This window comes from Phasianus colchicus, chromosome 6, assembly GCF_987193195.1.
Source record: "Phasianus colchicus chromosome 6, bPhaCol1.hap1.1, whole genome shotgun sequence".
NCBI lineage: Eukaryota > Metazoa > Chordata > Aves > Galliformes > Phasianidae > Phasianus > Phasianus colchicus.
This window is the reverse complement of record NC_143441.1, coordinates 44,690,424-44,704,121: the sequence shown is the minus strand read 5'-3', so window position 1 is coordinate 44,704,121 and position 13,698 is coordinate 44,690,424. Positions and strand designations below refer to the sequence as shown.

General features: G+C 38.4%; 1 protein-coding gene across 2 annotated transcripts in view; it reads right to left on the bottom strand.

The window, feature by feature from the left end:
* Positions 1–13,698, bottom strand: part of PTPRN2 (protein tyrosine phosphatase receptor type N2) — a 621,494-nt gene that overhangs the window by 16,130 nt on the left and 591,666 nt on the right. For both annotated transcript variants that reach the window (XM_031615965.2, XM_031615966.2), the window contains exons 19-21: positions 13,284–13,450; positions 7,497–7,550; positions 5,369–5,433 (exon numbers count right to left, since the gene is read on the bottom strand). In XM_031615965.2, coding sequence (XP_031471825.2) covers positions 5,369–5,433; positions 7,497–7,550; positions 13,284–13,450 — 286 coding nt within the window. The remainder of the gene's footprint in view (positions 1–5,368; positions 5,434–7,496; positions 7,551–13,283; positions 13,451–13,698) is intronic.

Below are 13,698 nucleotides of genomic sequence, written 5' to 3'. Positions count from 1 at the left end.
CAAATAGAGAGAGTTTCCTAAGCATCACAGGCTGGACCATAAAAAAATGCCCTATACATTCCCTATACACTTCTGCATGTAGCTTGGGGCCCAGCTCTCATTGTGATTAATTATCTGCGGGAAAAGGCTGCAAGAATGAGCACTATTTGCCTAATTGTGTTTCCAGGGTAACTCATTACATAAAAGTTACAATACATAAATGCAGCTCATTTGAAAAACAGACCTTATAACATATGATATGTTTACAAGGACACTAAGAACTTCCTTCAGAAATTGAAATAGCCACATTTCAGATTTCCATCGTTAACATTACTGCTAAGAACTGAAGCAGTCTTGTGGACAGCTCAATATCACACAAAATAAAAGCTAAATTTTTAGCTTTGTCAGCCTGTATTTTTTGCTAGTGATAATCATCTACCTCACACAAACGTCAAAAAACAGTGATGCAATAGATTCAGATTTACGACATGAAAATAACCGCATTCTAAAGTTCTGATTTTTCTTTCTGCTATGATTTTTTTTTTTCCCTCAAGAATTACAATTATTTCTAATTACACCCCCTTCCCACTTAACCTTAAATGCATTTCTTTAAAAAGCTATCTTGCTTTTACATTATATATCCCGTCAATCAGCGTTACACTTGTGGTATTTGAAGCTTAATTTTCATATGGGAAAGTGGATTCTGGGCTGAAGAAATACTCCCTCATTCACCAAGAACACGTCAGAAATGGACTGCTCTGGACTTGAATCTGTACAACTGAAGACCAGAGTATTCTCAGATTTTGCATAAGGATTGAAAAATAAGCAGACTGAATCCATTTCAACATGAATACGGGCAATAATTTTCTTTCATAAAGTCCCTTCAGAGTGGAATCAACTCCATGACTTCATTATGATCACTAAATCCACACATTAGATAAGCAAAACTTCAACAAGCATTCAGATTAGCCAAAATCATTTGATCATGATGAGTCAGAAGGCGACTCTAGGAATCTTTTGTTTTGTCTTTAAATGTTATAGCAAAAACTGCACCTGCTTGGGAGCTGACTCACAAGACCCTCAGACAATAGTGTGATGGGGGCAAGGAAAGGACTTCAGGAGATAACCTCTGCAGTCAGCTCAGGCCAGAGTGCATGCGCTCATCAATTATAATCCAAGCTTTTCAATGGGAGAGAAGAAACGCTGGCCTTCATTACATCAAATCTTTTTTGCTGGGTTTTAGAATTCTGAAATAAATACTTTAAAAGGAGTTGAAAATTCATACTCACTTTCCCATTGACTCATCTCGTTCCAGCTAGTTCAAACACAAGAAAATGGATGGTCAGCAAAACCCAAATAGCTGCCAGCTGGATTAATATCTAAAAATCTAACTTTTATCAACACTATCCAAGCCTTCCAGTTCAAAAAAATGAAAGGGGGAAGATCCATAATCTTATTCTTTTCTTTTACATGCCAGGAACACTTAGTAAAAATGTCTTGAAATATATCAGACTTTTAGCTACTAGAATATGACTGCAGAAAGGACAAGAAATTAGAAACTTCCCAAATTTGCTGTAAATCAAAGAAAACCCCATACTCATCAGCTCAGAGTTACTGTGAGTTTAGGGTGAGGAAGGAATATCAAGTAAATTCATCTAAAACAGTTCATCCTCTTTAGAAACAAAAGATAAAACCTGTAAATACATGAAGAACATTAAAATTCTTAGCAGAAATCATCCTCAGAAAAACACTCTGTCAAAAATCCAGGGAGTAGTGTTATCTACAAAAACAACCGATTATCATTTTCTGTACTTATTTGAATCATGAAAGCACACAAGGAGCTCAAATACATCACTTACAAACTTCTTACTCAAAACTAAAATTTGCCCTAACCTGTCTGTCAGGGAAATCAGAAGTGACTTTGGTAACTCTTCTAATGATTTTCATATTAATGTAAAAATCGCATGCTACTGTAAGGCCAGGCTCCACATCACATAGTTCTTGTTATCACTTTGATGGGGACAAGACTAAGGCCTTGTAACTGCTCTGCTCATGAATATTGCAATAAAAATACTTATGGTAATAATGTATATGATATACAGAAACACTGGGTTGCTGGAACAACTAAGCAGAAGTACATCCTTGCATTTAAAACTTTCCACTGACATGACACAGCAATGACAGCACTGAATAGACATCGTTGTTCTCTCGCTGTTCCAGTTCCTAATAAGATTATTTAATGTGGCTATCTGGAGTGAATGCACAGATGCAGCCATTATATTTATTGTAGAGAGAATAGCAAAATTCATTAAAACCTTGACCCAACAGGAAATCCTCCATGCTGCCATGCTGTTGGGGAGCCTGTGGGCTGGCAGGCAGCTGAGACCCAGCCCTGGCCTGGGGGTGCAAGGCCTCTGAAGGGACATTGCCACCCCCTCCGCTTTTCCTGTGCATGAAAATAAGGTGCCTTGCTTTTTTTTTTTAATTTTCATGTTTAATTTCACTCTTGCTTTCTCAATGGAGCTGCACCTGTCAGCCTGGTGCAGCAGATGTTGAGCACAAAATCCTCAGTTTCTTTCTCCCTGCTTTAGGAGCAGGTCGTTTGCTGGTGGTTTTCAGCATGTAAAATAACATGAGGCACAGCAACAGGCAAGATAGGAAGAGATACCAATTTATAACATGCTTAATAGACTAAGTATTAGCACTAATTCAATGAGCAGTAGGGGAAAAAATTGTTAATGACAAAGGCATTTACAGTTAACTGTCTAAGAGAATGTGGGGAAGTAAATCATTACATGAAAAAGGAGCTCCTTTTCTCCATCTACCCCATTAAAAACCCCACTAAAGAGCCAAGGCATTTATTGATTGCTTTCTACTTTCCCACTGCCGAAACTAAGTACTCCTCTATTTACTTTGATTTAAAAATGCATTATTGTCTACTTTCTAATAAACCAGACAGTGGAACAAGAAACTCAAATTATTCTAAGTTTATTCTTAAAAGTCCTTTTTTTTTTTTTTTTTTTTTTTGAAAGACTGAAGGCCTTAATCCTTAAAAGCCTTTTTGAAAGAAATGTTACTAGATGCTGGCCCTGCAGCTGGGCCCAGATTGAAAGTGCACTTACATTTTTATGTTTAGCACTGAAGGACTCTGAAGTTAGCCCTCGCACTCCACATAAAAGCTTTGGAAACGGCATTCTTTGCCACTCGTGCAATTCATTCTCTAAGAAAAGGAAATGGAAAGAAAGATTTCATGTCCAGGGCTTCAGGCCTTTGATCATTTGATGAACATTGGATCCTCAACCTGGGCCTCCAGCTTCTCAGGCCAGACAAAGAGGGCCCCGGCCGCACAGGCTGGGCTGCGGTTCCCTCCCGAACAAAACCTTTGGTGGCCGCACAGTGTGACAGCCTGGGAAAGGCCCACCTCAGCAGGGCTGAGATGCTCGCTCTGCCCTTTGATCTTTCATTTAAACCCCAGCCAAAGCTCCAGGTCAGGGGATTTCGTGCTGCACACCCCCATCGGCAGAGGGGAGCAGGTCAAGAACAAAATGGGGGTGACCGATCTCCAAAAAGCCCTATGACGCCTTTCTCTGGCCAGTTTCACATGACTTGTCTCGTATTGTGAAACACTAAGCCCGCACTTAAAATGGAATTTGACATTACATGGTACAATGGAGTCAATAAATGGCATTCTTCAGTGCTTTTACAACAAAGTCAACCCTCCCTTAAGTGGCTGAAAGCCCGGAGCTAGAAAATACTTCTCATTTACTTTTTTATGCAAGTAAATTGCACATGTTTTAAATCTAGTTTTCATCACAGCTTCATGTTTCTGATGGCTGAAGTGAGCTGAACAAATATCTAACAAAGGTGTATATTGATTTTACTTTATACCATTGCTCCTGCTTTCCAAGAATAGGTTGTCACATGGAATGGAACAAGTGCTGCAAATATCTCCATATTTCCTCACAGAGGGAAAACCTATTTTCCAGTGAGCATGAAAAACTGATCTCATCCCACTGGAAAATCTTCAGGGCACGGCTAAGAAGAAAACAGGCACACAGCTTCTTTTAACATCAGGACCAAGTTCCATATTATGCTCACAGGCACAAAACACGTCCCTTTATGTCCATGTGTGACCAGACATGTTAACAGTCAGAACACAGAGAGGAAAAAGGGGTATCACATCAGTATGTCCCACAGGACTGTGATATGTGGATGCAATAGATGACTGCAAAGCATGCAGCATATTTTTAAACCACATCTAAAAGTAAGACTATATTAGAAGGTTTTCAACAACAACTGTAAAATGACTGGAAGTCAAAGGACTAAATACTAATTCTCCAAATAAATTAATTTACGTTATTACAGTAATCCTTTTACTATAAATACAAACACATTGTGCTTAATAGCAGATCAAGGAAGCTTATGAACTCAGCATAGCAATTAAGACAGGCAAATGACAATTTTTTATTTTCTTCCTCACAGGCTATTCTTCCTTCTAAAATGCCGCTCTATCACGGTGTGATAGAAACATGGTCAAAGGCATGGGAAAGGGGCATGATAAATCAAGTTGATTAGTATGCCAGGTTTACTTGCCCACTTTTATCCTCCGTCCTTTTAAAGACAACATCAGTATTAAAAATGTGGTTTAGTTCTGCCGTACAGACATTATTTTAGGACGTCTCAAGCATTTCCCACTGCAAACCATTTAGTGATCAATAAGATAATGATCCAAATCTCTAAAGAATCTATAGGCATTGCTTTGAACAAAGAATAGTATACGTTTACGATAGAATGGATGATTTCCTACTTCTTAAGTTTTCCAACACTGAACAGACAAGGGGAGAATTGCGAACTAGATAACTTATTTTCAGTATCATGCATTGGTCACTGCAGCATTTTTCCTCCTAAAAGACAAATCTGTATACAAGGGAACTTGTCTGGTACCAGCTCTTCAAGGAAATACAGTGATAATGGGGAGCTGCACAAAGAAAAGGAATTGTGCTTGACCATCACGGCTGGATAGGTGACAGCAGACTGGGCAAAAGTCATGAGGCATCTCAGGACCTAACCCACATAATCGTTAAGCAAGAATTGTTTAGCCTCAAACTACCTTCTTCTAAAAACTGTAATAACTATTTTCAATGATGAAAAGTTAAAGAATTAGAATAGTCTCAACAGCTCAAGAACATCTGTTCATTCAAAAAGCATTTGCATTTGGGTTTGTTGTTTGAAATCATTATGAAAATAAAAACTTAAGAACATTCAGGAAAATGTACGATTTGCCTCTAATTTATTCTCAGGTTTTCTGTGAATATTGCTCCCCACGTTGCCATGGCAACACAAGAACATCTTTCAGTACAGAGGAAGTAACAAGCCTTTTCATTCTCACCTTTAGCCATTTTATTGAGAACCATGTCAATTAGAATGTAGGTTCCACTTCTTCCTGCACCATCACTGCCAACAGAAAGGGAAAAAGAAAAAATAAGCCTATCAATGTGCATCTCAACTCAACATAAAGGTACCTGCCATTACGTTATACTCTTACACAGGAGACAGAAGATTGAATGAGGGTAAATGTAGGGTACTGAGAAGGAGAGAGAAAGCTTGCCCTGAATTAACACTAGCTGTTTGGGGAACATTAGCCTGCATCGATAACAGGGCTTGGTTTTATTATTATTATTATTATTTTTAAATCAAGTTGTGTTTATGCAATAAAAACATTTTAAACAAAAGTGGAAAAGTCAGTAACCTTAAAACAAGATGGCATTTCTGCTCATAAAATGTAGATATAACATGCTTACAGTCACCTGCATACGAGTTCAAGAATCACAGAACAAGCCTAACCTAAGCGTTATCTAGAACTGTCCCCAAATGTTGTGGATTACATTTGAACAGCGTGGTCAGTGGGATGCATGCAGAGACCTGTCTAAGAGCTGAAATATTTGATTAACGATGGACTGCAGTCTTTCTTCAGTGTAGGTCACAAGTGATTTTTCTTTTTCTTTTTTTCCTTTAACTGTTCCTTAGTTGCAATGACCAGAAGAAAAATTATCAAGTAATTCCTGAGAAACAGCTTTAACTTTTTGTACCTTAAGTCATTCCTCAGAGATGTGAGACCAAGCCTTGGGATGGGAAATGCTCCCTAATGTGAATGCAGCTTGTGTCCCTTTCAGACCGCAATGTGTAATTGCCAGCATGATGCTCTTTTAGAGCTGTTGTTAGCAAACATAATTAAGACTTTAAGTAAAAGCTTTTTTTTTCCTTCCTCCTCCAAAATTTTTTCAAAGGTGCATGCGTGACCAATTAGACTGTATGTACGTTTATTAATTAAGCCATTATTTTTATTGATAGCTCAATTTGTGTACAAGCATAAATGAAAGGAAAAATAATAGAACAGTGTGAAGCGTCTTATTACGTTCTGTTTATAGACAGGCTGTGAAACTTAATTTTTGTTAAGTCTGTGTAGACAGGCTTTTTTTTTTTTCTCTTTCAGTTCCTAGAACACTGCTTAGAAAGAGGTAATGGTAATATATTTCTTTCCTATGGCTGTAAAAGGAACGAAGACACAATCTCATTAGTTAAGCTGAATAGCAAGAGACAAAATGGCGATCGAGTCCAATAAAAAAAAACTATTGAACGAACAGTGGACATTTTCATCCATTATAAGAAGGAAGGTGTAGGAAACTTAAAAGGCTCTTGATTTGGCATCAAATATTTCTTTTCTCAGGCTTCCTAAAGGCAATGCAAAGCAGCCTGCTCCAGGCTGCTCTCATCTGCAGAAGGCCTCCTGGCATCTGGTGAAGGCAACTGCCGAGTCACCAGCTTGGCATATCGACACCACGCGCTCCTCCTCTTCCCTCCCACAAACAGCGGAATGCCACATGTCAAACAACCTGCCTCTCAGTGGGACTATTTTTTTCTGCCTTTCCTGTCCACAAGAGTATCTTGAATAAGTAAGTATAACATTCTTCTTTTAATTTAGAATCCCTGAAACCAAACATTAACATTCCTAGGGCAAAGTTTTCCATTGACCTGCCCAATTTTGTTTGTGTCTAGGATTGTCAGGCCCAAAGTTTACTCAATCCGTGCGTTGGCTTCCACTCACTAACACTGCCTTCTCCTTACCATGATCACTAAAAGCAAGAGAAGAAGAAAAAAACTTTACTGACTGTGAATAAAATAAAGAAGACTACATTAGGAGGGAACACATGGAAAAACAGTTCTTTAGAAGAAGATGATTGAAGAAATTGAAGTATGCATACAAAAAGGTGAGTGTACAGTGTTAGTTCAAATCACAGCATCCACAAAATCACAGGAAACAATAACTTTATTATGAAAACAAATCCTAACCATTATTTAGCATTAAGAACCAGATGATTTATGTTTAATATTTTCAGCCTGCCCTAATATCTGTTTAGTGATTCATCTAAAGTTTTCATTTGCTTGCTTTGCTTACATCTATATCAACTTCTTGCACATAGAAATCTTTGTGAGGCTATTTTAGAAATCATACTTGCCTGCAATGAACAACTACTGGACAAGAGCGACCCCTGTAGCACTTGTTTACTTTCCTGAAATAAAGCAGACACAAAAAATTAATTAAGCATATTACATATTGCTTCTTCAGCCACGTATCAAAAATAAGCAATATGAGAAAGCAGATATTACAGTCCTGAAAGAAACTGTCTAATTCACAATCTCCTGATATAACAAGCAGTTGTTACATACGTAATCTTGTTTAAAGTTTGCTTCTGCTTGGCTGTTGCAGAGGTCCCAGATAACATCCCCTCCTGGCTAGGCAAATGAAATGATCTCCTTTTTCCAACGTCTCAGATGTTAGCTCCAAAAGGATTATCACGAGATGTTTTAATTTTAAAGCCAACTTTGAGATCATGAGCTTACTCAAAGAAAGACTGAGGGGCATCAAGCCTTCTCCAGCATTCTAGCTGAAGATTCTCAATGGTGACAGAATGTATCTGAAGCAAAACAATAAATGTATAGCTATGTAGGTTGAACAAAGGCACCTAGTCTAAGAATAGAGTTTGCAATGTTGGCTTAAATCTATTTATATTGTCTCACAAAAACCAAAATCCCAAATCTTCTCTTCTGCTCCAGAATATATTTTGCATATAAAGTATGTTACACATCCAAAGCCCATCAAATACACACACATATGCTAACAAGGCAAGTTGAATAAAGGATTAAACAGTGAAACACTTCCTCAGGAAATCAAAACCTTTCATTTTCCTTGTTGAGATGCTTGAGCTTACTAGATCCAGAAGGTCTCCTCTAAAATCACAGCACAAGGCAGCTTTTCAGGGATGCCCAGCCACCCTGATGGTACCCAGCTTAGTGCAAATGCTTCAACAGATCCTAACTACTGAACTGAAGAAGTGAGCTGCTGGAATCTGGCAACTGCTACAATGTTATTATGAATTTTAAAGCATAACCAACCTCCTGAATCATTCAGTTCTTTCTTGGCTTTTCATCTATTCGCTATCATCTGTGCTGTGAAAGCATGCATATAACATTGCTTACAGTTCAGCCTGAAGATGCCTAAGCTTCTAAATCTGAAAAGGAGTCTGGATACCTGGAACTAAATCCAAGCAGGCTACAGAGATGCTGATGACGGTGCAAGAAGCTGGAATTTCACATTCTGCTTTTTACTAAGATTCTAAGGAATGCGATAATAATATTAAGTTCTTGTAATAATTCTGTTTAAACATTAGAATTCAGGATTTTTCACAATCCTTTCTCTTCTGTTCTTTTATGTAAATTAATATTCATATTCTGTATGTTTTTATATCCCTTTTAGACAAGAAATTAATGCTGTAAAAAAACTTTCAGTGAAATAAGTGGCAAGCCACCAAGAAGCACCTGAACTTGGAAATTATATAGGACATATATATGTCCATGAACACAGACATACACAGGCACTATCAAGCAAAACACTTCTATAGTTTCAATGACTTAAGTAGAGTTTTAGCATGAATGAGTCACTTGATTATTCATGGTTGTATCTGAGGATCAGCTCCTTTTGTACGAGGGCTACTCCAAAAGTAATGCCACCTATCTTATTATGTTGGCCTTCTACATCAGAGGTGGATGTTGGTCGTATGGTGGTACAAGTTGAACCTTCCCACCAATATTCCATTCCATTTTGTTGGTGTGTGTGACAGATGGCAGCAGAGGGGCAGCCTGACAAAATGTTGTCTGATGTGGAAGTACATATAAAGCAAAGGTGTGGAAGTGAATTCCTCCATGCAGGAAATACTGTACCCACTGACATTCATTGATGCTTGCATTTATGGAGATCAAACAGTGGATGTCAGCACACTGAGGCAGTGGGTGGTGCATTTTAGCAGTGGTGACAGCAACACGAAAGACAAACCATGTTCCAGACGGCCACGCAGATTTTTACAAGCATGGCATGCAGGTGCTCTTGTTTGTCACTGGTGAAAATGGTGGTGATTATGCTGAAAAATAGAGCTTTGCAGCTGAAAATTTGCTCTATCGAGTAGTGTTATTGTGCTGTTTGTATCTGCTGCAGTTTCCATGGAAATAATTAGGAGACATTAATTTCGGAGCAACCTACGTACAATACAAAAGTCTCATTTTCATTTTTCACATTGTACAGTAAACTATTTTTAAGATGTCTCTAACATCAGCTGATAAAATGAGTCTGCATTCCCCACAGCAGCTGGTTATCCTCCCCCCATCACGTGCACTAGTGAAGAGTAGTTTCTGCATTTAGTAGATTACATAAAGGCTAAGAACTAGAGGGGTATTTACCATTTCTTTTTCTGCTTGTGTGGTTCCTTTGTTCCTTGACACAGCTAATATGATAGTTGCATGTTGTGACTAGCCACCTACCACAGTCCTAATATACTTTCAATGACAAATTGAACTAAACCTATCAGAAAATCAGACAATCAGAGACGCACATTAGGGAAAGACACCTTATGTTTATCAGTTTTATTGAAGGGTTTCAAGCATTTTCATTATCACACATTTCAGAAAACACATTAAAACAAAGGGTTTCAATCCAGCTGGTTCATAGCTTTCTCTGTATATAGTGTAAGAAAATATTTAGAACTGCAGCAACATCTTATTTCATTCTTAGTTCTGGCTAATGAGAGTGAGCTGAAAATTCATCAATAAGCAAAGTTCTTGAATGTTGAAGAAAATATATATTTTATATATATATACACACATATACAGGAATAATTAACTTAGAAAGAATGATTAGTAATACAAACCAACCCTTGGCTCATTGAGTGAAAAAGAAATCATCATGCAAACCATCAGCAAGCAAAGGTCAGAGGTCGTTAGAGGCTCAGAAAAGGGGTTTCCCACATTGTCCCTGCAGCAGAGTCACAGTTTCCAATGATCACTTTTGTGACTATGCAACTGGGCTCATATTACTAGCTGCAACATCACAAAAATGACACTGGCAACCGCTAATTAGCTGGCAAAATAAGAATTTGTCCATTTTTAAAGTGAGCAGTGTTAGTAAATGCCATTGCACACAGCAAGAAGTGATAGCATAATAGATATATAGTTTAAGCAAAGCCCTCACATGTGATGCTAATTATCTTTTAGCTTAGCAGTCCCTCTTTATAGTGTAAATGTGCTCCCTCTGGGCTCAAGAAATATTTAATTACACATATCAGTGCATGACTAACAAGCTAGTCCAGAGCAATAATGATTGGTCTATTGTTCAAAATGAAATTAGGACTCCAGAAGCATTTAAAACTGACCAGTGGTTTCTGCAGTAGCCTCACCTCTCAGGGACTGTCTTTTGTACAGATTTTTGAGATATGTGAAATAATCTCTTTTTGGCAATTTATACCTGCATTATGAAAGTATGATAGATTATTTCCCAAGGTTTAATGCGTCTGCTAGATTCTAAAACACTGATACACAGCAAGAGAAATGTAAGCTTTCCGTTTTCAAAGAGACTTGCAAAATTTACTTGAATAGAGATTGTAAGGTCCATATTTCCACAGACTCTGGGCAAGGTAATTTTGGGAATCCAATTTTTCTTGGTGATGAATTATAAAAAATAGAGGGTTGGTTATGTATATGTTTAATTTCATATATGTATGTGAATATATAAATATACACACATATCCATATATATATACAAACACACTGAATGCACAAAGAAACATAGATTAAAGGAAATGAGAGCAGCCCCTTCCTAGCACCACCTTGCAGCAAGTATGGCAGCGCTGTCAGACATTTATTCTGGGGGCTTTATGACTCAGCTGCTGTAATCCAGCAGAGCTTGTACTTTAAATAGGAAGCTTCAGGTGCAAACATGTATTGTATAAATGAATGCCAAATACATTCTCTTTTTTGTCCTTAAAAACCAGCAACCATCTGATGACCAAGAAAACTGAGATTCATAGACCAGCCATTGTGCATGCCAAAATTCCTTTTCAGAAGGAATTTTACTATGCATTCAGTATTACGAGTTCATTGTACAAAATCTGCACGTAGCAAATGATTACAGTACCCTACGCTGGACTGCAAATACATATTAAATGAACACTCAGAATTCAATTAAATCTTAACAGGTTCATTCCCATACTTGCTTTAAATGGTAAGAATAGCAGCTCAGCTACTTCTCTCATCTAATTATAATTTTGCTTTTTTAAAATACTGCTCAACATGTCTTCAGTATGGCTATTTAACCTTTACGCGGTATCTCCACGCAGCACTCTTGGTGATGCAAACTGTGACACCTAACCCTGCAGTTCAGAGATGGATCTTAAGTCTTAATGACTCAAACAGGAGCTGAGGTGGTCCAAGCTTCAGATGTTCTGGTTGTATAAGCTGATATATAGTCAAGTAATACCAAATTTCCCACTAACTTCAAAAAGCAGAATCAGACACTACGTTGAACCAGCGCTGCAGCCTTGCACAGCTTAGCAAAACCCATTTAGCAAAAATTTACTACAGGAACTTCTACAATACCACGAGCAAAGGAAAATCAACTTATAAAAATCACATTAAAATCTGTATTTGAACTCAGAAAAGAGAACTTTGGAAAAGTTACAGTTTCAACTCCAACCTATGACTGCACTTCCTTCCTTCTTCCACTATGGCTCTTGTGGTGTGACTGGAGCACGTCCTTGTGATCTTACCCAGCCCCAGCTCTCAGTGACTGCTGTACTCCATCACTTGACTTGCAATGTGTGAGGTGGCTCTGCCTTGAGAATGCTTACAATAGATACAAAAAAAAAAAAAGACTACTGGTGGGGTAGATAAATGGTGGCATTTGGCCCTAAATTTTTAAGGGCAAAATTGTGCCAGAAGACAACTGTGCAACCAGGTCCTGCTTGGACATAAGCCACCTTATCACCTCAGATGCATCTCTCTGCATCAGGGCTCCAAGCACTGACTGAAAGAAACAAGATTGGACCTTTTGGGCCCTGAGCCCTGTATAATCACTTCAGGGGGTTGTGGATAATATTTAACACAGAAAGGAAAACGGGAGATCCCAGAGGCTGCTCGTGGATTGAGAACCAACTCTTGAAACCTCACGGAGATTCTTTTCATTAGTCATGAATGCACTGCAGTGGATTAGTGGTACATGCTAACGCCTACATGTGGCGTGCTGGGCATGGTTTGCAATCAAGTGAAGATTATTTCTCTCCAATATTTATCATGCACGGCTTTAATTTTCAAATTAAAATGTAGACAGACACAGTAGACATGAGGGAAGGTGACAAGTTTTCACAGTTTTGCCTTTGTCTGTTTGTATTTTAAAGCCGTGTTGACTTTCTTTAAAATCCTAGAGGGCATGCTTTGTTAACATTTTCATCTGCTTTCTCTAATTTCCCCTTTTCTTCAACCAAAGAAAGTCCAGAGGACTCACAAGCAAACGCTACTGTGGCAATGCCATTATTGCCATGTGACTCCAGCGTGATTTTCTCTTTAAGTGTGCTCATACAATGCACTCTATTTGTGAGATGCCTGCAATAAGGATCATAGGGGAGCCACACGGAAGGCCTGGAAGTTCCAGACAGCTAAAGGCTTAGAAAACAAAGAAGTACAGAAGCACTGAAGAGCTGTACAAAGGAAAGAAGGTAGCAATCTCTAAATGGGAACTGAATGTGTCTATTTGTGAGGCAATAGCAAAAATCAATCCATTGCAGATTTTTGTTAGTTTATCATTGCAGCATCACAGGCTGAGGACGCCCTTCCAAAAGAGGATTTTTAGAATTAGAGCTAGTTTAAGTTTAGTTCCTCAGATACAAATTGCCTTAAATAAACTTCCACACTTTGTGCTTTACCTGCGGAAATCCAGCAGTGATCTTGTGGAAGCAGGAACTCTCTGATCATTCCAGCTGAGGAAATGGAACTGTGTCACCGTGCGGGTCTCATTTGTCTGCAGGTTCTTCAGGTAGAAGCTCCTCACCAGGAAATCCTCACACCAGATGTGCTCAGAAACAAGGTTTACCTGCACCCCAGAACATAAACGGAAATCAAGAATTTCAGTTGCAAGCCACAGCTTCACAACTGCAGTTGTAAGATGCCTTGGATGAAGGAACTGCAGGAAGTTTTATTATCAAATTGAGCACTGCTGTGAAAATAACTTTCTCTAGCAATCCGTTGTGTCAGGAAGGGGTTAGCTGCCTCTGCTGTCTCATTGGAGACACTAAAAAAAATGCTGCTAGTTTTAATGCGAAAGGAAAAAAACACAAAATT